This window comes from Rhamphochromis sp. 'chilingali', assembly GCF_963969265.1.
Source record: "Rhamphochromis sp. 'chilingali' genome assembly, chromosome: 20".
Lineage (NCBI taxonomy): Eukaryota > Metazoa > Chordata > Actinopteri > Cichliformes > Cichlidae > Rhamphochromis > Rhamphochromis sp. 'chilingali'.
Genome location: NC_137947.1, coordinates 31,686,912 through 31,710,811, shown reverse-complemented (window position 1 = coordinate 31,710,811; position 23,900 = coordinate 31,686,912). Strand labels below are relative to the sequence as shown.

The following is a 23,900-nucleotide window of genomic DNA, read 5'->3' as shown; positions in this document are numbered from 1 at the left end:
TGGCCTGTATTTGTATAGCTTTACTAGTCCCTAAAGACCCCAAAGCGCTTTACACATCCAGTCATCCACACATTCACACACTGGTGATGGCAGCTACAGTGTAGCCACAGCCACCCTGGGGCGCACTGACAGAGGCCGGGCCCTCTGACCACCACCAGTAGACAACAGTCTCATCACATGTTTGCCAGCTTCAATGTTCAAAAGTCAAACCATTATTTTTAGCAGCAGTGTGTGGACTAACAGGCAGCTCTGGCCTGTCTGATTGTTTTTGTGGATAAAACTGGAATAACAGAAGATCCGGGACTCTGAGCGGTGTGAGCCACGAGGTGGTCAGAGGAAACGCTGGCGACGTGTGTGTCGCTGTTTCACATCCGTGCAGTCGCCCAACAGAAGAAAGTATAAACGAGAACACAAAATTATTAATATCAGGCGCAGGCGGCTGCAGAAACTGTAGGCGATTTGTTAGTGATTCATTATTTGTGAATCATCGTGACACGGCAGCTAGCCGCTGGTTTTACAACGTCAGGTGACGTGGTCGGTGGTGGGTGGGGCCTTAAAACTCACGGCCCAGCTCGCTGCTGGAATCAGATGTTCTGTTAAAGTTGGCGTGCTGCTGTGCGACACGCTCGCGGTGTCTGATTTAGGGTTTTCATGCTCAGTTTGTGTCGTTTTGATGCTCGGGGTGTTTGTCTGGTGCTGGCGTTATTTCTCCACGATAACCTTAAACACTGAGGCAGGCTGATGGTGAGCAGCGAGCACACAGGAGAGCTGAAAGCAGTCTTCTGGTTGTTCAGGCTCCTTTTCGGGCCCAGCTCTGTTATTAAAAGCTGCTTTACAAACTCACTGAGCTTCCCCCCCCCCCATCTGTTTCTCCTCCTTCCCAGCGCTCCGTCTCAGTTTTCCCTCTCCTGGGAGACTTTCCACCCTCGGAGGTTGAGCTCGGGGATCTCTCCCTTTTCCTCTGCTCTATTTCCACCTCTCCTTTTCCTCCTCCTTCCCTCCCTCCATCCTTTTCTCGGAGTGGGTTTCCAGTCTGGCAGGCTGGGGATCAGATTACTCGGAGTCTCGGAGGCTCTCTGGCGAGGTGGCATTGCTGGAGGAGGAGGGATGAAGGTAGGAAGGAGGAAAGGAGATCGGGTTTCACATCTCCAGCGCTCCCTTCTGTCTGCCTCGCCTCCCTCCTCCTCCTCTCCCCCCAGCAGCCTGGAGACAGAGTGGCTGAGCCAGGGAGGAAAACATGCAATCCACCCTCCTCCTCCTCCCCCCCTCCCCCTCCATGCGGCCAGCCTCTGTGCAGATAAATAAAGGCAGTAAATGGGAGCTGAGCGCACAGAGGGACGATTCTTCACCTCCGTCCCTGCAGAGAGATTTCATGTCCTCCTCCTGAGCGTTTTTCCTTCTCCTGGATTTGTGGCAGAGGTCACTCGGGTGTAGATGAATCAGTTTGTGTCCATGCGTTACTTTTTCTAACATGGTGACCCAAAGTGTGGGCCGAGGACCCCTGATGGGCTGCTTGGATACCGAGGAGGGCTCGGGCTGATTTATAATGAATACTGTTTAAGGAATATATATAATAAAAGTTTGGTTGGAGATTTTTCTAGGTGAAATCTTTGATGGTGATTCAGATGATTTTTCTTTCTCACTCAGGTTTTGTAATTTAGTGAAAAATGTCTTTGAAATATTTATATTTTAACACAAAGCTGAACTAATGAAACATTTTTTTTTACAAGTAATGTTTAATGTTCTTCCTCTTCTGGCCTGTTTTTGATCCAGAACTTGTTTTGTGTCTTATTAGTGGAAAAACCTTAATCTGGAAAATAACGATGTATGATGTAAATCACCCTGAAGGAGACGCCTCAGCTTCAGCTTGTGATGCTGAGAGTTGTGTTAAAGGTTTGTGTTGTCAGAACATAGTTTGAACTGGCCTGCAGCAGTCTGTGTGAACGACTGAGCTGCCCACCCGCTGCTTCTGTAAGCATGTAAGCCTGCAGCTTGTTGGATGTTGGAACGTAGTGTAAAATGCTCCCTATGAATTCCCAAACTGATGAATGCAAATAGCTGAATTTATCGACATCAGCTGAAGGTCGAAACCTCCTCTATGCTTCGACCTCGTCCTTCCTCCAGCGGCTCCAGCAGACCTTCAGTGGTATCGATCTCAGCTTTAAATACACACCACCCATCCCAGTAAATAATTCAGCAGACCCCCCCCCCCCCATGAAGACAGATGAATACCCTCTCTGCTTCACGTCAAACCGGCTCTTTTAAATGTGATTACTCGTGCGGTCATGTGACTGCAACGAACAGGGCTGAATTCCTCGACTTCAGATATCTGAAGTCTCACCAAACCACAGCAGAGGAATCGGAGCTTTCTGTCCCCTCATCACAAAACCTCGTTACAAAACAAGACTTTACAGTGTTTGAAGCAGAGTTGGTGTCACCAACTGGCTCCAGTCAAGTTTGTCTCACTCTGGTATTATTGTGGGGTCTTTACTTTAAGTGATTTGGTGCTGTGTAAAGAAAATTGAAGTGAAATTTCAAGCATGAAGTAAAGATGATGTATTGGAGCATCTGCAGACCAAACACACATTTCCTGGACATTTATAGACAGAAATGATTTCTTTAGTTCTGTTTGACCACAGCTCTCTACATAAGTATGACTTCATTCTGTCAGTTTGTTTTTAGCAGAAGTTAACTAGTTGAAGTGAGTCTCCTTTAGGAAATCTGTTGTTGTTTAAAGGAAGTCTGAGGTTGTCTGACTGATTCATAGGAAGAACTGTCAGACGTCTGTTTCAGTTCCTCCTTCATTCTTCAGGCAGATTTGTTTTTCCTAATCCTCCTAGCTGGTGGGGGCAGTGGTGATGGCCCCTGACCTCCATCCTGACCCCTCCCCTCCGTGTCCAGCTCGTTAACGGAGCCGTCTCCTCCCCACCTCGATCGTGGACTCAGGATTCAGGTGACGGTGGATCTCTGCCTCGGTCCTCCAGCCTTCATGCTGTTTGCAGTAATCAGTTTTGCACGAAGTTTAATGTGTGCACTGGGTTGTTCTCAGAAACGGCTGAATCTTATAGACCTACACAGCGAATAAATGCCTGAGCAGCCCAGGCTACCAACACACAGACAGTCAGCAGGTAACCGTACAATCTGTTTTTGTGTTTCGGGGGAAATAATTGTTACAGCATCACGAGCATCCAGCAATCACACGTTCATTTAAACTCAGATCTTTTTTCCTCATAAATTCAACTTTTTTTATTTGTTTTTTGTGAAGGGTGTGTTTGAGTTTGGGCTCAAGTTTTTTGAGTTTCAGAAGACCGAAAGCTTCTACGGCACTTTCTCTATGTGAGAACGACAGTTCATCGTTAATCAGCTTCATTGAAATTGTTGTAATCTGCTCTGAGTGCAGGTGGAGGCGTCTGCTGGACTGAGCTACAAACGTCGTCGGGTTAGTTTAGACACAAGTATCAAGCACATTGTCGTACGTATTAGTAAAGGTTGGATTTCTTTGTCGTCTTTTTAATGTCAAAGCAGAAAATCTTATGCGTGAGTGTCACATTGGCGCTCCCTCTTCATTTACTACCCTGTTCCCACTCTTTCTTTTGCCAGTTCTTAAGTGGTGAAAATAAGCAGAGTCTGGTTTTTAAGTGCTTTAGAAGTTTGAAAATAAATCTGAAGCTGAACTATGCAAACTGTTTGAGGACCGAGCCGTTACAGCCGAGTGTTTACGGTCCTTTTCTGTCTCAGTCGGTTTGTCTTGTACGACCGGCACCCCTCAGTTTTCCCACTCCGCCCGGGGTCTGTGAACACAGCGCCGCTCCCTCCTGGTTTCTGCTCGTTAATTTCAATTAGCTCTGGCTGCCGGCTGCTGTTCGCTTTGATGCCATTAGTGTCTCATCCCTGCGCTCGTCTTCCTCTGTTGGTTTTGTGAAAGCTGGGATCTGAGACGTGGGACATCTGAACGCTTTGCTTCCACTTCCTTGCAGCGCCGTCCAGCCCTGCGGTGCACGCTGAAGACTCCGACGCTGTGGAAAATGTAGGTGAACAGCTCAGTACACCTGTCACCGCTGCAGGTGAGACAGTTGGAGCAGTTTCCACATGTTAATTGTAATCTGCCCGAGCATCACTAAGAGCATCCGACAGGAAGACGAGTCACATCATCAAAGTGCAGAATTGAGGTCAGGAGGGTTGGGTCAGGTTAAAACGTCATTGATGCTCTTAGCTCCTCCCCCTTTAAGGAAGCTGTCTTCTGATTGACCGCCCCTCGTAAGCACCGTGACCAAAGGCAGTGTTTGCATTTGTAGTATTCCACACGCACGGCTGATTGTCGGGCTGCAGCGCCTCGTTCAGGGTCGATCCTCTGATGTTTGTTGTGTTCGGGGGTGGTGATGTAAAACGGCGAGTTTGGTGGCCAGCGGCACTGGCGGTTTCTTTGGGAATCAGGTTGACGCAGTGTGGCCTGAGGCGAAGCAGACGCACAAGCGCTATAGCGAGGCTTCAGCGGCGTTTAAATGCTGGACTTTGTTTTCTCTCCCCGCTGCAGACAGACCTCCTCCTGAGCTCGTCTCCTCTCTGGTCCTGCCATGTGTTTGTTTATGTGCCGGCACAGCTCGGGCGCTTTGCCCGTCTGCTTTCACACAAGGACGACTGGTTTCACTGCTTTCCTGTTAGACTGTGGTTTCACAGCATCTCACACGTCACTCAAACGCTGGAATTTGCGTGTAAACATCAGCTGCCCCGGAGCACTCTAAGCCCAGTTTAAAGCAGAGCTGACGGTGGCGGCTGATTATTAAAAATGAGTCTTCAGGTGGGCCATAAGGCAGGTTTTTAAACTGCTAGTACATCTACACGTCAGGTGATCACAATACTGTGAACTGTCTCGTTCAGTTTGTTTTGGACAGGAGGAACGACGTCAAGGCCAAAGCTGTGAGAGGTGTGCATGAGGTACACTATCAGAACTACAGCTCCAGCTAAAGGCAGGTGGACCGGACGTCCAGATCTGTTTATTGTCCTTATCTGACCAATAGCGTGGCTGCTGATGTTCACTGACAGGCTGTGCAGGCAGGTTCTTCTGTTTTGAGTAACTTACCTGTTTGAATTTAGTTAAATGTCCAAAATAACCTCTTCAAGAATGAATTTCAGCTCCCATCTGAATCCATGTTTATATTCTAAGAATAATTCGGAGAGGTGTGTGTGTGTGTGTGTGTGTGTGTTAATAACATGCAGTCAGCATGAACTGAGCAGCTTGCTGTTTCTCCCTCCCTCTCTCTGGCTGTCGGGCTTCCTTTAAATAGCTGGTTGGTGTAAACAGCTCGCCGTGACGGTAAATCATCACGGGCATCATGAGCACTCACCCAGAGCTCACTGTCACCTGACTGGATGGATGGCGGGCTGCTTCTCATTCACTTCTTAAAGGAAACAGCCTCCACCTTATGACCATAAACATCCACGCTGTTGCGTCTCCACAGACCTGTAAACACTGCCACATTTGTCTTACTGCCATAGGATCTCTGTTTGTTTTTAAATAAAGTTTGGAGTTTTATTTTGAAAGGCCGAGCAGAAATGCAGCTGAGGAATGCTTTGACATGTGACTGATGTCCACGCCAGGATCAAACTGGCTGTGTGAGGCGTTTATTTAACCGCCCTTCTGACTGAAGAGGATCAGAACAGATGATCTCACTTAGAGTAACACAAACATCGCCACGAGGACTTTCTGGCTCTGAGTCGTTGAGACCTTCAGTTCAGCTCATCTGGTCGAAACGATTGATTTCAGCTCGAGTCCGGTTATCAGAGTGGAAGCGGTTTGTAAGTTTCACGCAGTCATGGTAAAGCGTTCAAGCAAGCGTGTTGTTTCCCTCACGGCTTTTCCAATGTGCACTTTTTTTTTTTTTAAACTAGGTCTTTTTATTAAGAGGTTTTCCTTTTATACATATAAACATATATATTATACATCTAAACAGGAAGAAAAAAGGATTACAGATCTGTACATTCGGGTTAACTAGTACATTTAGGCTGTAAAGTGGGTTCAGAAATGTATCTTCAGCTGTCAAATAAAAGGAGAAAAAAAGAAAGAAAAAGGGAAATATAAACAGATGTATGATATTTCCCAAAGTAACACAATCCCTGCAAAATAATCCCATTCATTCCCACCCAGGTCACTGCCCGACACCTGAACACTGATTTCCACACCTGACATAAGAGAGTTTGCTGAAAAATTCTTATCGATTTTGAAATTTCCCAGTAGAGTTCTGGAGTGAGTGCCTTATTTGACGCCATGAGGTCATATAACCACAGTTTGTGAGTGGGGGGGGAGCGTCCTGCCACCTCAGTAGGATTGCCCTCCTGGCTAACAGGGAACAGAAAGATGTCGTCTGTTTTTTTAGAGGCGTAGAAGCACCTCATTCCCACTGATGCCAAACAGAGCAAGAAGGGGGCCAGCGTCACACTGAGAATCCTGGACAGGTATGAAAAACATCTGTCCAGAACTGAACGAGACTGGGACAAGACCAGTACATGTGGACCAGTGAGGCTTCAGCAGTTTTGCATCTGTCACAATGTGGAGTGATTTCAGGATGGATACGGGACAGTCTGGATGTTGAGAAATGGGCTCTATGCACCGTGTGAACTGGATTAAACAGTGGCGGGCGCATAATGATGTTGTGTTGACATGTTTGAGTATGGAGGCCCATGTTTCGTCAGAGAAGGTTACGTCTAGGTCTTCTTCCTACAGTGTCTTGAGCTTGGATAAAGAGGTATGTCTCAATATGTCTGTGAAGGTTCTCAGTCATCCAGGTCATCGTAGTCAAAGGAGCTTGCAAAGAAAAGCGTCTGGACTTCTTTAAGTTACTTGAAGACGTTTCACCTCTCATCCTCTTCTCGGATGAGAGGTGAAACGTCTTCAAGCAACTTAAAGAAGTCCAGACGCTTTTCTTTGCAAGCTCCTTTGACAGGTATGTCTCAAATTTAACATTTTATTCTAAAGCAGGGAAATCAGCCCTCTGTTGGTTGGATTGAGTCGTAGGATAGTTTCTAATAGTGGAGGCTTGAGCCTGGAGTCTGGGAACAAATAAAGTGCCTGGCTTGCAAGTATCTGAAAAAGTGTGACGGTGGAAGAATATATTTGTTAGCAAGTTGTTCAAATGATGCTGGTTTGTTGGCTATGAATAGGTCCTTAAAGCAAGTAATTCCACTTCTGTGCCGCTCCACAAACCCACCGTCCTGGGTCGAAGGTTTAAAGAGATGGTTAGATGGGGCTGAGAAGAGTTTAAAGTATGTCCTAAACTGGCCCCATATTTTTAATGAGTGTACCAGTACGGGGTTGGGGATGGAGTTGAACGACGAGGATGAGAGTGGAGAACAAAGTGCAGCTGGTAAGGATATACTGTTGTCACTATGCAATTCCATAGTCAGCCAGTCAGTCGGGACGGGTATTAACATCTTCATGGGGACCAAAAATTGGTAGTTTTACTATACTTGTGGGGACATACAGCCCTCGTGGGGACCAGGATTTTGGTCCCCTTAGGTTTGAAGGCATTTTTGAGGCTCAAAATGTGGTTTTAGTGTCAGGGTTACAATTAGGTTATGGTTAGGTATTTAGAGTAAGGGTCAGGGTTAGGCATTCATTTTTGATGGTTAGGGAAAGCATTATGTCAATGAGATGTCCCCACAAGGGTGGGTGGGTGGGTGTGTGTGTGTGTGTGTGTGTGTGTGTGTGTGTTCGTGTTCGTGTTCCTGTCGGCCAAGCTTGTGACCGCTCTCGTCCTCGGACATCTATTTTCTCCCCTTCTCTTCTATAATAACTCACCGCTGACGGGGTTTTCTGCCACACACACACGCGCGCGCGTCTGGTTTGCTATCTTCGTGGGGACATCCCACTGACATAATGCTTTTCCTACCATAGTAAGAGCCCGAACCTCTAGCTGAGTATTAGTTTTGGCAGCTGCACGTAGGTGTAGTGTGAGGAGGAGGGACTGCTCACTTAGGGCCCTTTGACCTTTGACCTTTACAGCAGTTTGTTCAGATTTGTGTGATTAGTAATTTGCTCTGTAGCATTTTGGACTACTTTCACAGTTTGAATGTGATTTTTATTTTTTTACATATATATTTTATATACGTGTGTGTGTGAGTGATTTTACTGGATTTTAAGCTCCATTAAAGCTCAGACTCACTCGCTGTTTAACTCAACTCGAGCCGAAGAAAAAAAGGCAACAGGTAGCTGTTGTTGTTATTGTTTTTTATTGTTGTTGTTGTTGTTGTTGTTGTTACTTCTACAACAATTATTATTTCTGGTTTCTGGACTTGGACCTGACTCTTATTTTGTTAGACTGGCTGTGGTGTGAGCAGCTTCCTGTCAGTCCTCGGTGTTGGACTCTCCTCCTCTCGGCTCTCTGGGTGTGAATATTAATTTGCTCTGAGGACATGGGCCTCCTCGGCTGCATAAAGCCTCCTTTGAGGAGGCCTCTGCGCTCAGATAAAAAGGCTTCTGTGCCCGAGGAGGAGGCTCCCCGTCTGTCAGCCACGCTGTTCCACTTATCTGACATCAACACTGAGCTAATGATGAGCTGCGTTCATGCCCGGAGAGCTTAAGGAGGATTTTTTTTTTTTTTTTAAAGGTGGTCCTTCAGAGGGTGCACAGTCTTGGAAGGTGGCGTTTGGTCCTCGAGGCTCCTGGGAACACTTTCATCAGTCAGTGAGGACGATGATCCGGACTGATTTGAACCCGTGCTTTCCTGACCTCTGTTTGGGTTTTCAGCCAGGCAGAAAACGCTGCCGCCTTAATGATGATTGATGATGTTAATCAGGTACACGTGCTGCAGGTATGATCATCACTGAGTTATAACCACGTCGTTGTTTTCCTCTCTCTCAGCTGCCGCCGTGATGTTGGCTTGATCTGACTTCTACACTACGTTTCCCATGGAGCCGTGTACCGAGAGGCACATTATTCCACCATGGACTCAACAGTCAGGTACACACACACACACACACACACACACACACACACACACACTACACTACACTGATGTGTCACATCTGCAGAAAATACAAACAAACTTTATATTTTGTGGACGGCTGCGGTGATTACTCTGATTGCCTGGGCCTGTCTTGCGCTTCAAGGAGATTAACCTTTGACCCTAGGGTTGTTTAAGAAAAGGCTGGCCAATCAGGAGGCTTCCTGGCTTTTAATTGCAGGCTCTGATTGGGTCATTGGAGCTGTCATGTGGTTTGATTAACAGCAGAGCAGGAAGAGCACTGATTACAGCAAGCCGATGGGTGTGTGTGTGTGTGTTGTAGGGGAAGTGTTTAAGAAAAGCTCTGGAATGTGTGTAAAAGGTTAAATCTCCCTCAATGACAGTTTTTTTTTGTGTTCTCCGGTTTGATCGTCTCTGTGCTGTTGATCTTTTAAAGGTCAAAAATGTTGACAGTCAGGTTGGAAAGGAGGATCCTGTCAGCTCGGCGCTTCTGTCTGATATTTTTGGGCTGAATCGTGACACACACACCTTAGTACAGCCTAATCAGAGTGGGCGGGGACGCATGCTTACTTTGCTGCCGTTGCGTCCGGCTGGCCTCGGTCAGTTAGTGCTGGTGTCACTGGGTGTTTGAAAGGATTAGACGAACACGTTAAAATGGAAAAAACAGTTTTCTGTGATGGGGGCGGGGCTACAGGAGTTGGAGAGGCATTATGTAATGTCACACCAAATTAGGGCTCTAACTAATATCGAAATACTGCTCAGGTCTCAGCAGGGGAATGAGTTACTGTGAAGATGATGATGATGATGATGATGATGAAGGTGGCCTCGCTGCTCTTTGGGCTCTGTAATCATAATCGGGTCGACAGTAATGCAGGTAACGTGCTGCGAGGACTGCCGGACGGTGTTCAGCATGAAGACGTTTTCATTTCTTTTCCTCTTTTGTTAAAAGTGAAAAAACTTGAAGCTCCTGTTTGTTTGTAATCTCTGTGTTTGGCTCGTGTTGCCTTCAGGGTTAACTTTGATGCGACGCAGTGTTACAGCTGCAGACGGTCTGATTCTTTGGCTTCCTTCAGTCGGTTATTCACTGATGTTTCTGAAAAACAGCAAAGCCAGCTCGTTGTTAGTGTTTTATTATCAGCGTAGCTATCTGTGACAGGACGGCCATTAGCAGTCAGCCTGAGAGAACACTTTATCAGACGCTCACGTAATCGGCTGCGTCTGACATTCGTTTGCTATTTTTGGAGATTGTTGACATGTTCTTTGTCACTCGGTTAAAGCTGGAATCCTGACTGCAGTTGAACCCTGTCAGGTTTGCCCTGCGCGCCGCCGCATGTGAATGAAGCGTGGAGGTGGGGGGGGCAGAGCTCCTCGGGGACATATGGGAGCGATTTGGTGCTGCAGACTGGCCGGCTCTGTTTGAAGGTCTGTCAGCGAGCTCAAACTCAGACGCCTGAGTCACCGCGCGCTGAAACAAAGGCAGCAGTCGGCCTGGTTTCAGCACGCAGTCACATACTTCGAGGAAAGTCACGAGTGGCGACGAATGCTCGGGGAAAACTGAGTTCATCACAGCTCGTGGATGGATCTGAGATAAACAAACGTGGAGAGATGAAAGCAGCAGCAGTAACAACAGATTAAAAGTGTATATTTCACCTGTTTTGAAATAATTTAAGGCCTCACATCGTTCCTGCTCTCAGGAGTCGACAGAAGGAAGCTGTGAAAATGTTAATTAAACTAATGACTGATGTCATTACTGTACAGCCACCTCAGTGGACGTGCTGACGATGAGCACTGACCTGGTTGGCTGATTAACCATCATTAACTGCAGTGAAGCCATGAGTGAGATGTCCCAGCTGTTAGTCTAACGTCCAGGCGTCCATGCAAAGAAGATTTATGAGCTTTAGCTGAAACTCACGATCAGTGATTTCTAAACTACATCTCAGTGACGTTTTGTACCTCAGGCCTAATTGCTCGATCGTGATTGGACCAGTAAATACACCCTACTATATGATGATGGACCAGTGTGCTTGAACCAGGCCAGTGCTGGTTAGTGTGAACACTGATCTGTCATTGAGTGATACACTGATGAGTGCAGGGCATCATTAACAGTGTCACATGGCTCTTTAACAAACACTGGCAAAAAACACACTTTTTTGGCTCCGTTTATTTTTATATCCATATTTGCAGTTTACACACACACACACACACACACACACACACACACACACACACACACACACAGGACCACCTGTATCGTGTCGTTTGTGGCCTGGCTGCATTTTCAGCGTGACACGGTGAATGAAACCATCCAGCCTCTCTGCACAGTCCAGTCTGACCAGACCACCCACACACACACCCACATACACATGGACACACACACCCACACACACATGGACACACACACACAAAGTTACCGTCATATTTTAGTTGTATTGTGTGTGGGAAAACTTGTTGGCGCTCAGGTCTCTGTAGTTTCCCCTCCTTCATACTGGGATGAGACGGTTTTAGCTCCACCAGAAACAAGCTGCACATCCTTCAGTGCACTTTGGTGCAGAGCTGTGCAGCCAGTCTGAACTTCTGTTAATCCCACCAAACAGAAACAGACGGTCGTCAGTGAACAGAGCCCACCTGCTTCTGTCTAACATGGTGAACATCTCCAGAAGCTCCATAGAGCCTCGTTTTCTCTGGATGAGCTTGAGCGTGACCCCCCCTACTGGAAGAGGATGTCCAGAGAGTGAGAGTGTTTCTGTTTGTAGCATGGCTTCACTATAACTGTAGAGAGGAGCCCAGGGCGGATGGATGGGCCAAAGATCTGTGATAACTGTGGCAGGATGTGATAAACGCTCTGTTTAAAGAAGGAAAGTGTGGAAGCTGAGGTTGTTTGATCCAGCATGAGGGGAGAGTAACGTAAAGCACAGTCCCATTTAACCCCGTTTACATTCAGCAATGATAGAAGTGTTTCAGTACGAGCTGAACTGGTTGACTTCCTAACGTTTGTCGTGTTCTCCTTTGTGATTCTTTATATTTTTCACAGGTTTTTCTGTGTTTCAAATATGTGCTAAAATTCTGGACCTCTCCTCTGCTGCGTGGTGAAATGCCAGCAGGACGCTGGTTTCCTGGCCCGGAGAGCTGCAGGGTGGGGGTCGGTGTTTTCCATTACCTGCTCCCCACATTCCAGCAACATTTGGAGGAGGAATGGGGGGAGGGCGGAGTGAAAAGCGAGTCTGAGGGGGAGGTGAAGGAGGAGGCTGTTAATCGAAATGCAGCAGAGATCAGCTGACTGTGGCTACAAACAGAAATCCTACTCTCGCTCAGAAACAGATTATTTAATTTGCTGGCTATAAAAGTGATAAAGCAAGGCTGTGATTGGGCAGACAGACTTTGCTCCACGTGCCCCTGCAGGGTGCATCACACAAGACAGTTAAAAGGGAGTTTTTCCTTCCCACTGTTGCCAAGAGTGTCGGGTTTCCTCTGTGTGGTTGTAGGTCTTTACCTCACGCTGACTGATTTGGTGCTATATATGAAGCCCATGTGAATTGAGCTTTGGATGGGGTTTATGGGCGGGGCTTTTGTGGACAGATGGGGCGGGGCTCAGAAAGTTGAAAATTACTGAGAGGAGAGCTGCAGGTAATCATGCCTGCCTCAACACGGCTTGGCTGCTGTAATGCTGTTTTCTGGAGTCGGCCAACGATCTCTTGCTCGTCTTCAGCTATGAACATGTAACACCTGTCCTGTCTTCTCTTCATTGGCTTCCTGTTCATCACAGAATTAATTTAAGCCCTAACACTGGTTTATAAATGCCTTAATGGTCTTGCTCCTTCATACCTTTCCGAGTTACTTCAGCCTTATATTCCTTCACGGACCCTCAGATCAGCTGCTGTTGTTGTCCCAAAATCGAGGCTTAAACGTAGAGAACGAGCCCAAAACTTTGGAATACGCTGCCTTTAAATATTAGACGGGCATCTTCGTTTCCTGTTTTTAAAATGCTTTTGGAAACGCAGCTTTTTTCGATAGTGTTCAGACTGGCTTGAGTTGATATGGTTTTATGTGAGTGTCCGTGGTTGTATCTTGTGCTTCTGTTCAGCACTTTGGGCAAACGTTGTTTTTAAACGTGCTATAGAAATAAACTGGGTTTGGATAATGCAGTTTGCTTTATTTACCTTCAGACTGAAATATTAAATATATGATTTCATTATGCATCTGATTTGAGGTGTGTGTGCGCGCGTGCGTGTGTGCGCGCGTGCGTGTGTGCGCGCGTGTGTGCGTGCGTGTGTGCGCGCGTGCGTGTGCGCGATGAGCCGTTGTCTCTGAGAAGTTTTACTTTTAGTGCTGTTGTGTGTTTGTTTGCTGTGCCTCTGATTGGATTTATGACCTTGGGGGAGGATGGGGGGGTAAATCTGGATGTTGGGGGGTACCTCGTGATGGCTGGGGTCGGCATGTTTAGTACCTCCCATGAAGCCACTTTGGTGGAGGTAACTGGTTTAACTGGGAGGGCTGCCTGAGCGTCCTCTCCCCTCAGGCGTGCGATTCAGGATCATAATGTTGTTTTTATGATCCGAGTGTGTTTGTTTTATGACTCAGCCGTGGCACACAGCACTGGGAGTGATGGATGGACTTGTTTCTATGGCGATTAGCATGATTAAAAACGCTTAGGGATCCTGAACTAAGCGGATCTGCTGTATTATCATATAACTGGGACCCGTGTTAGCCTCTGTCTCCAGCTTTGATCGTAATCAATAAACGGATCGTACTGATAAAAAAAATAAAAATAAAATAAAGATCCCGTAAACCTGCGCTGCCCCTGTGGATTGTGGGTAATCTGTGCTGCAGTAACACGATGATGAAGAGTTGAAGTAAATGTTCCTCCTCCGGTTTGGTGCTGCAGCCGCTCTGCAGATCCTCTGTCGGCCTCTAATGAAATTAAGCCTCGCTGCTGCCCGCTCTGCCTCGCACACACACACACACACACACACACACACACACACACACGGTGAGGGCGTGTGCCACTGAAGTGAGGCTCAGGCACTCTGTGCTTCAATTCCCCCAAATCATTCAGTTTAAACCAAAAGCATCGTTTTCTTCTGCGAGCGCACCAACGGGTCAGACTCGGACACTAAAATCAGCTCTTTGTGATGTCATCGACAAATTGAAAGATGCTTTCAGAATAAAAGCTCTGGCAGTCTGTGTCTGTGCTGGCAGCCCTCTCATGATAAATCTTACTTAATAAGAGTCTGGAAGACATCTGAGTTGCTCTTGGCCTTGACGTCATGTTACATCTGCATGTAGGGTCACCTGATGGCAGCTTAAAGTTCATCCTGTTAATAAAGTGCTAATAAACCCAACGGAAGAAGAAGAAAAGGTGCGTTTGAGTTAATTTCTGGGATTAGATGGAGGATAAGGATTAGGGCTGGGCGATATGACCCAAAATTCATATCTCGATATTTTTTAGCTGGATGGCGATATAAGATATATATCTCGATTTTTTTTTTTTTTTTAAGCCATAAAGTAAGAACAAAAAGAGAGTTCTTAGTCAAAGCTGTGTCCCAGATGTCACACAGGCACTTTTATTAACATACAGCACAGATGTACATGAAAAATTACTCAAAATTAAATTATGAGCATTCATTAAATAATAATGCTCCATAAATAAAAGAAAACAAGGTTGTTTTTGTGCTAAACAAAGAGCTCACAATTGTGCAGTCAAAATGTAAACTAAAAGACGCTGAGCGTAATAACAAAGACAGACAGATTTCACAGCTGCTCTGTTCCCAAGTTTTACTGTGTGACTGATAGCCTGGAGTTTGAAATCCGCTTCATAACCACGTCTCTTACAGGTGCCATTTATGGTCCTTATACACACACAATACGGTAATATTACGTTGAAGCACAGTACGTATCACTCCGCGAAGCTCTTCGGTAGCCGTAATGCGCCGACAATCTATCAAGCGGTGCAGCTCCGTAACTTACCAAAGTCGTACTAAAACATTTTTTGACAGATTGCTGAGCGCCGTGTACCACATAAAATCAGTTCGCGGCCATCAAGCACAACCAGAATTCATACATAAGGCGCGCTATCAACTTTTGAGAGAATGAAAGGATTTTAGGGTTAGCGCGGTTAGCTCGTTAGCATGTTTAGCTCGTTAGCACGTTGACGCCGTCCAGCCCCACGCATGGGGCGATGCGCAGTAACTCGTTAACGGAGATTTGCCGTGTCCGTCTTGTCGCTGCCTGCACGTGAAGCGATGGGGTAGGAGGGGGAGTTGTCTTCAGTGAAGGCGAGGCGGAGTAACGTTGCGTAGAGACAAAAGTGGACGAAAGAGAGGCAAACTTGCGGCTCCACAACTATAATTATAACGTAACATAGACTATATCGATATAAAGGATATTGTCACATCTTATATCTCGTATAAAAATATATCGATATGTTTTAAAAACTCGATATATCGCCCAGCTCTAATAAGGATGGAGAAGAATAGGATTAGGAGAAGGAAGATGCAGGGGGGAAGAGGCCCGCAGCACTGCTCACCGGGGCTCGGGGTATTCTGGGTATTCTTATGCTAATCCATCGCCAGGGAAGAGGCACAGAGCAGCCAGGCAAACAATGGCAGTGGAGCCAGAAAGTCTGGCCTGCAGTCTCCCAGGCCCTGAAAGGCATGTCAGGCAGGGCGCCGACACCAACAGGAGGCTGCTGCAGCACCCAGAGGCCCGCCTGCAAGGAGGGGGCCCCTGGAGGGGCCGGGGAACGGGGCCAAGATGGAGGCAGAGAGAGATGAGGCGAGAAAGAGAAACCTGATGGAAAGCTGGAAGGATGGGAGAGAGGAGGGGGAGAAGGGAAGGCAGCAAATGGAGCATGCTAGGAGAAGAGGGAGTAAGATGAGGAGCAAAGGAGAGCAAGGAGGAAAGAACGAGAGGGAGAGATGGGATAAAGGGTTAGGGTAGCTGGTCAGTTTGGCCCATTCAGGCTCCCATGCTCAGACGAGGCTTTATGGTGCCAGTAGAGCCTTCGCTGCCGCTGCAGTGTTCTCCTAAACGATAGACATCACCACTCAGACAGTAGCATGTCACACGTGCTGATGAAGAGAAGTCAAAACCAAAAGACCAGAAACTGTTTTTACAAAATTCTTTTGACAAAAAAGTTTTCAAACAGTTCCAACATCCGTGTGTCTCTGAGCTTCTGTGCAGCATTGTCATTAAACGTGCCAAAAACAGGCATGACTGTGCTCACACGATGCACTGCAAAGATGGCCTCACGATGTGAGGATGGTCACGTGACACCCGAGACTCTCGCAACGCAGCGAGCATAAGGACGGCCTTAGCCCCAAACCAAACGCCAGAGCAGCTCAAACTGCAGTTCCTCTAGTGTCCACCGGAGGCTCCAGCAGTCAGTCCCCATCGACTCAGAATCAGAAAGGGTTTTATTGCCAAATGTTGAGCAGGTTTACAACATTAGGAAATTGCTGCGGTGCTTAGTGCAAACATACTGTCATATAACGCTTAAATAGACATAAAAATAAGAATTAAAAGTGCTAAGTAGATAGATATATACATGAGTGCAGGTGGTGATGAGTGCCAAACATGGAATGATGCAGTGAACACAGACTCCCATGTTAAATACGTTTAGGGCCTGATACAGGAGAGGAGAGGTTTGAATTGAGTTGGGTCTGTGGGACACACATGTGGGTGGTTTCTTGGTGTCGCTCACTCGAGGAGGACACAGCTGTACTGCTGCAGCTAACGGACGGACCTCCTGAAATCGGCTCAGGAAGCCTCGTAACTGAGAACAGGCAGCCTTGATGCTCTCGCTGTCACAGACGTGCTTCGATACAAACTTGGGCTAAAAGGACAGAACGACGGGGCTCATGTTTTTACCTCAGAGCTTTTGACAAACAGCCCGAGCTGGTGTCGGGTAAGAAATAAATGATAATTGTAAGTATTTAACACATTAGAGTCCACTGTCCTTATTCAGATGGTTTTATTTTCATTTTTTTAACATGAAATGAGTAACTTGAATGTTTTAGCATCTTTTTCCTTCAGCAGATTCTTGAAACGTTGAGTTTGCATGTGTGAAATTAAATCCACTTTGTTTTTCATCCTGATTTTCACGACGGCTCAGATTTTATCAGCTCGTTCAGGCCGAGTGGAAAGTTTGATGGAGTGGAGCTCAGACTGAGAGGTTAGAAAAATGTCCGTTTGATTTCGCAGAAATATTCTTTCAGCCTGTCCAGGTTCTGATTTGATTTTGATGGAACTCAGCAGAAGGAAAAAGCACCTCCGTCCATCCCTCCACCCCAGTCCCACTAATATTCTCCTGCACCACCGCCCCTGATGCCCATCTCTCTCATTACTGCATTTATTTATTGAGCGCAGGAGCTGCTGGCTCCTCCAATCAGCTCTCAGTAGTGTTTATTTAGTCTGTCGCCGCCGCTCCTCCAGCACAGGAAGTGGAGGCGCATTAAAGCTTGATTATTGATGTCTGGCCCCTCACCCTGCAGTCCATCGAGAGGGGGGCAGTATTGGGGCTGGATTATTAATGCCTTCACCCCACCTCTCCCTCCCTGCCAGCGTCCAGTGTCGTTTTACAGCGTTTTTACAGCTCTCGGAGGAGCTGGAAGGTCTGTAAATCAGAGTGGAGCTGCCCGGGAGTTTCTCTCCTCAGCGAGCTGGTAGCATTAAAACTGACTGAAACATTTAGGCCACGTGACTGAACAACACATGTTCGGCTTTTGTTTTTCCTGTAACAGGAAGTGGGGGAAGTGCTGAAAGCTGCCATCAAATACTTAAAAAATAAAAAAAGATTTACCTGCTGACTCACAGGCCGGTCTGCTTCTGGTTGCACTGGGACAGGCCAAACTCAAACGTACAGATCCGAGCTGAAAATCCTTCTGTGGATCCACAAGGATGCCTGTGAGTGCTTTTTTAGAACACTAAGACGACTCACAGGTTTTGTGATTCCAGCTTGATGTGTATTTGTGAAGATCTCTCCACAAACGTCCAGCGATCTGCATCGATACCAGGAGCTACAACCACAGGATCGGGTTTCCTGCCTTTAACTGGGCAGCGTGGCTGTGACTGCACATGTAGGCACAGCTGTTAACGAATCTTTGTTGTTTGAAGAAACGCCTTTTATATTTGGGTAAATGAAACCCTGACCACAGAACGGCAAAAACAAATCATTAATCAGCCCCATTTATGGTCATTCTGACATCATCATCGTGGAGCTGAAACAAGTACAAAAGCAGCTTGAGCTCTGAAACGCTGACGTTCACGAGAGCATCCAGAACAAGCTGTCAGACAGGAAGCTACGCCAGCAATAATAAAAGTAATCAGAGTAAAACTGTGTATCCTGAGCCTCCAGCACAGATATCATTTTACTTCATAGTTTTATGGCCGAATGAAAAGTTGTTATACCCGAAGCCGCCCTGTTCCATAAAAGCCTTTTAAAGGACTGTTTCTCCACAAGTCTTAACCCGCTGCTTGGGTTTCATCCCACCAAATTTCCCAGCATCCCCGGAGCAGCGTGACCTCAAATTCCTTCCCCTGGGGGGGCAGCTATGGCTCAGTGGTTCCCTATAAGGGCGGTTTATTCTGTACAGGTGGGACCGCCAACAATACCTCCTTTCATTCCCACCATCACGGTGAATGTTCCTCCTCCAGGACGCCGGCGTGACGTCCAGCTCGCCAGAGCAGCTACGCTACATTAACCTCTGTTAGCTGAGGAGACGAGAGAGGGAGGGGTTAGGGTGTGGGTTTGAATCCCACTGCAGGCAGCACCTTCATTTATGGAAGACCTGTTTTTGAATTTAGACGTTCTGTTTTACGGGTCTGGGGAAATCCAGAGTGAATAAATCTGCAAACATCACCTTTAACTTTGTTTTCTGGCCTTTCAAAGCTGATGAATAACAGCTGATGAGTCATAAAATGACGTGCCCACGCGAAGGTCTCTGCTCTTATCTCACCCCGTGCTTTCATTCGGTTATTCTCCTGCTTCAGATTTGAATGCTTCTCTTCCTTTGAACACATCCAGTGTTTCGTTACTTGTGTAAAGAAAGAGATTTAATCTGGCAGCTGGTTCCCAAAGTAGGGTTGGAGGGCCCCTCCAGGGTCGCAGGTCACAGAGAATAGAAGTACACAGGAGTAGTACCTGCTCAGTTTACATGTGTGCAGCTCGGTGTGCAGATTATGTACCAGCACTCACTGATGAGTTTACGTTTGAATTTTAATAATGGGCAAAAAGCATCTGTGGACGTCGGAGAGCACCTGTGCAGCTACGCAGGTGACGCAGGGATTTGAAGCCCTGAAGGCTCAAATGCAGAATTTCAGGTGAGCTGTTGAGTTTTTTCTTTCTCTGCTCTACGTGAAGCGGTTCTTCTTAAACCGTGTGTGAATGGCTGAATGTAGTGTAAAGCGCTTTGGAGTCCTTAGGGACTGAGTAAAAGCGCTATACAAATGCAGGCCATTTACCATTTTAAACACTGGTTTTACCTGCGCACACTTCCTGTCATGTGATTAAGACCTCTGTGCTGATTGGTGCTTGGAGCTCAGCTGCTCTTTTCACAGATGGTTGTTACTGTTTCTTCTCGTGTTAGCATCGATGAATATTCATGCTCAGAGTCGTGGGAGTGCTGTGAGGACGTCCTAATGTGGCAGTAGCCCAGAGTTCCTGTGTGTGGATTGGTTACCTGAGTGGTTGGTTCTTCTGAACCATGTGCTGCTCAAAGGCGTCGCTGTGCAGACGAACCTGAGTGGACAGACTGTTTGTAGCCAGCGGCTGCTGGAGGGTTTTGTGCTGTAAGTTCAGCCTGTTTACTGTAAACAGCTGCGGAGGATGAGGAGGCCGCCGCAGCCCGAGTCTGAGCAGATTATCTCGGCCTGCAGTGGGTTGGAAGTTTGATATCTGCTGGTATGAGCGCCATGCTGAAGAAAGGCGTTTGTTGTTGACTGCAGCAGAGCGAGAAGTTGGAGACGAGTCTGAACACGATGAGGAAGAGGAGGAGGAGTGAAAGTTCACCCGCAGCGTTTGTGAACTGCGTCTGAGGATCTTCCTGCGAGGTGACAGATTCAGTCGTTTGTCTCTCTGGCGTCTTGGTCTCCACGGCGACTTTGTGTGTTTTTGTGCGTTTCAGTTGTGATAACAGCCGTGGGTGTTTTCAAAGGGAAGTGGACGCGTCAGGCGATTACCGGCTGGGGGAGGCGTGCTTCCTGTGCCGAGGGGGTCGCAGCAGATGGTCTGTCCCGAGCCTGCCTCGACTTGCCCGCCCCGTCTGACGGCGTTATCGCCGCACGCCGTCGGCTTTAAATGGAGCGAAGAGCCGCAAACAAACTGGAGGTTTTGTTGTGACGAAGAGGTGAAGAATTTTTCACTCTGTGATATAGACTCAGAGACGCCCACACACACACACACCTTTAGTAAATCCTGAGTGTGAATGTTCGGGCAGGGCGGGACTGGAGGGTAAAAAGATGTCGTCTCTCTAACACGCCGTCCAGTTTTGTTTTCGTTCGTGTCCAGAACATCGTGGATCAGCTTTAGGTGGAACTAACTTGCTAACTTCCTGCTAAACGTTGTAATTCTGTTAAAGTGGAATTAGCACATAGTTTACCTCCGTTGCCTCGCAGCATAAAACCTAATAACAGATTGACCAATCACAGCACAGCTCCTGTGTCCCACCAACACAGAGGTTTATTGGATGGATTCAGCTTGTTTTCAGTTTTAAAGATTTGTTTATGACTTTATTGCAGTTATGAAAATGGGTGTACTTCAGACTGTGTCGTGGGGTTGACTTGGGTGGGTGGCTGTGGGAGTGTGAGGAGCCAAAACCCCCCAAATCAATAATTCAGTGATGATAAATAATGTTAAGCATTATTTAATTAAATGGGTCATGAGTCACATTGGCAGCTTCAGCCTTCCATACATGATGACACATTCTGCTGTTTGTGTAGACAAACAGCAGAATGTGTCTAAATGTGCTTTCTTGCATTAATGTTTAGTAAATATTAATAAACCGTTCAGCGATGCCTGTCCTCGGATTTGAAGCCGTGTTTGTCGTGTACGCTCGACCCGCCCTGGGCGCCGTCCCGTGTGTGCGTCTTTGTTCTCCGTCTCTCTGGAGATGTGTGAAAAGTGGGTCACAGGTCGGACCCGTTTGAGGCCCGAGGGCAAATAAAAAGTGACAGACACCGGCCACGCATCGCCACTAATTCCCTCGCACACCCCTCTGGCCCTCTCTCGGCGCCCACTAATTGCGACGTTACGTTATTAGAGCTGCGCAGGACCCGAGCGTCGGTAATTGCAGAACATCCCTGGACAAATGGTCGGGTAGTTAGTCGGGCCCTGGAGGCCAGCGCCGGGCGGCCAGGGTCACTAGGTCACGGCACGCTGAGGAGCATGCTCTCATCATCATCATCATCGCTCTCATGTGAGCAGGTGATTCTAATGTTTTGGCCCAAACTGTGTGTGTGTGTGTGTGTGTGTGTGGGGAAGTGTTTTGGAAACGCACCTTTTTTTTGAAAGAAGTGTTATTAAAGTTAATAACTACAACGCTGCAGAAACAGAAAGCTGCTGAAGCCGCTCGTTTCGTACAGGATCAACTGAGGGGCTGCGTCGAGGCCCAGGATCAGATAAAGGAGGATTATTTTCACCGGAGAATCATGCAAAGCTGCCGTAGGAGAGCAGGGAGGAAAGCTCTGGAGCTGGAAGAGCGCAGAAATGTTTCCTCTGAGAATCGTGAGCAGCTACAGTGTTCGAACACCAGAGAGATGAATAATGAAACTAATTATAATAAAAGAGGGTTGTCTGTAGTGCTCTCTCGCCCTGTGACAGCGGGGATGGATCTGAGGCTTTCCTGATCAGCTGATGTTGAAGTCTTACTGAAGCCCCTATCTCTCTCTCTCTCTCTCTCTCTTCTTCAGGGTTTTGGACCCACAGAGCCTGTGAGACCCAGGAGGACCTGTTTTTGTGATATTGCCCTTCACCCCATTACCTCCACCCTCCCCTTGCCTCTATCTGGAGCTCCTCCCTGCTCCTCAGACTCCTGCCGTAGAACAATAACACTATCTTCTCCACGCCCAGACCGGCACATCAGAAGGTCTTGTTGACGGTGTGGGACCCAGTCGGGTCGGTCCGGGCCTGCTGCAGGATGCCAGGTCTACCGGTCTGCGTGGCGGTGACGGCCGTCGCTCTGCTGCTGTCCCTCAGAACTGACGGTAAGATGTTTAAAAGCTGGTTGGAGTGAGCAGCTGTGCCAGTGTTTGTTTTTCAGTGTCACAGAAACACAACGGACAGAGATGATGGTGACCGTCATCAGAACCAGCACCAGGCAGCGTGTTTCTCACAGGGTCAGACTTAGAAACAGGAAGTGAAAGGCCACATGTTTAAGGCTTCATATGTCAGCTACATGATCCAGTTATTAGTGGACAAACCTGTGCTTTTATTCTGAAAGTTTAGCTGCTGTTAATCACTGAGCTTGGGCTCTTCCTGCTTCACGTTTTGTTGCCAGTGACCTCATCAGGCTGCGGTTTGGTGACAGCTTCCTGTCTCCCAGTCACATGGACTCCACCTGAGCTCCATCTTTTTTTTTTTTTTTATTAATCGTTTCTCGTGTCTTTTGTGTGATTGCGATGGTCCCAGTTAGTGTCGCTGGGCTCAGACGTGTCCTCTCTGACCCACGAGCTGCTCGGTTACTCATTAACCCTTCAGTTTGTCCTCGGCAGATAAGCGCTACTTCAGGCGACGTTAGCATACAGAGTCGCCGTGGGGCTCGTCTGTAAGCGGCGCCCCCCTCCCTGTGCACACAGCAGCCTTTTGTTTAAGCTGTTTTTAAGTGTCTGCCGACCGATAAGGACAGAAACAGAAATGTCACGCCGCTCCTCCTGCTTCCGATAAAATATTCCCAGCAGCTTCTTCCCGCACATTGAATTCGGCATCTGTGGGTTATTCACAGGAGAGACTTTTCCAGATCGATGGCAGCCGACGTCTGCTCGATGTTTGCAGGTGGAGACGAGCTTCACTGAAGCTGCTGTTTGGATCCTTTTAAATGTATTATAATCATAAACATGCATTTAAACCGCTTTAACCTGACAGCTGATGAAGACACATGTAGTCCCTGAGATGTGCCGTCTGCACGCTGCTTTGGGCTGAGGAAGTAAGAAAACGTACAGAAAATATCGATCGCTGTGTGGAAGTAACTTTACTGTAAACTGTGGGGGAAAAGAAACAGACAGGCGTTAATAAAAAGGCTGTAAAACCGATGAAAATGCCGTAAAAGTTCCGACTTTATGGCCGGGTTCTTTGGCATTTCCACATTTTCCTTCCTGTGGCCCACATTGGACCCTTTGTAAGGCCGGTTGTGGCCCGTGGGCCTTATGTTTGAGTCCTTTGTTCTGTAACTTTGTCTCAGGGCGGAGGAGGCGTTCCAGCTTGGCGTGGATCTGAGTTAGAGGATGTGAGAGAGGTCGTCCCCTCCCTCGCCACTCTCTGACCTCCAAACACCCAGAGTCCGCTGATAAGAGCCGGCTGTAATCTCAGGAAGGGAGCGACTCTCCGCCGTCTTATCAAACTGTTTTTCCATCCACCTTCTCGCCTGCTGACTCCGCCTTCACTCCGTCAGGAAGCCACTTGTGTCTGTGACGTTTACAAAGTGACGGCGAGGTGGAGCTGACGTGTTAACGTCACTGCTCTGACTCAGACGGAGGCTCGTCAGCCAATGAGCAGCTCTCTGAGTGTCTGTAAATTTACCAAAAACGCCGTCTTCAGTCTGAGCCCATAAACCATCAGGAAAGTGAAATGTGTCATAGATGCTCTGCTGTCCCGAGCTCGTGTCCCCGTGTCCGTGACGATTCGCTGTGACATCATCATACCTGAGTTAGCTGCTCACACACACCTGTGAAGCGGATCTATTTTCTTCACAGCGAGGGCTGGAGCGGCGCTCTGAGCCCCTCCCCTCCCTG

The 23,900-nt window shown here is 47.5% G+C and overlaps 1 protein-coding gene across 1 annotated transcript in view; it reads left to right on the top strand.

The window, feature by feature from the left end:
* Positions 1 to 23,900, top strand: part of bmpr1aa (bone morphogenetic protein receptor, type IAa) — a 40,226-nt gene that overhangs the window by 7,802 nt on the left and 8,524 nt on the right. Inside the window, exons 2-3 of the mRNA XM_080869636.1 lie at positions 8,858 to 8,956; positions 21,864 to 22,157. Coding sequence (XP_080725762.1) covers positions 22,091 to 22,157 — 67 coding nt within the window. The 5' untranslated portion in view covers positions 8,858 to 8,956; positions 21,864 to 22,090. The remainder of the gene's footprint in view (positions 1 to 8,857; positions 8,957 to 21,863; positions 22,158 to 23,900) is intronic.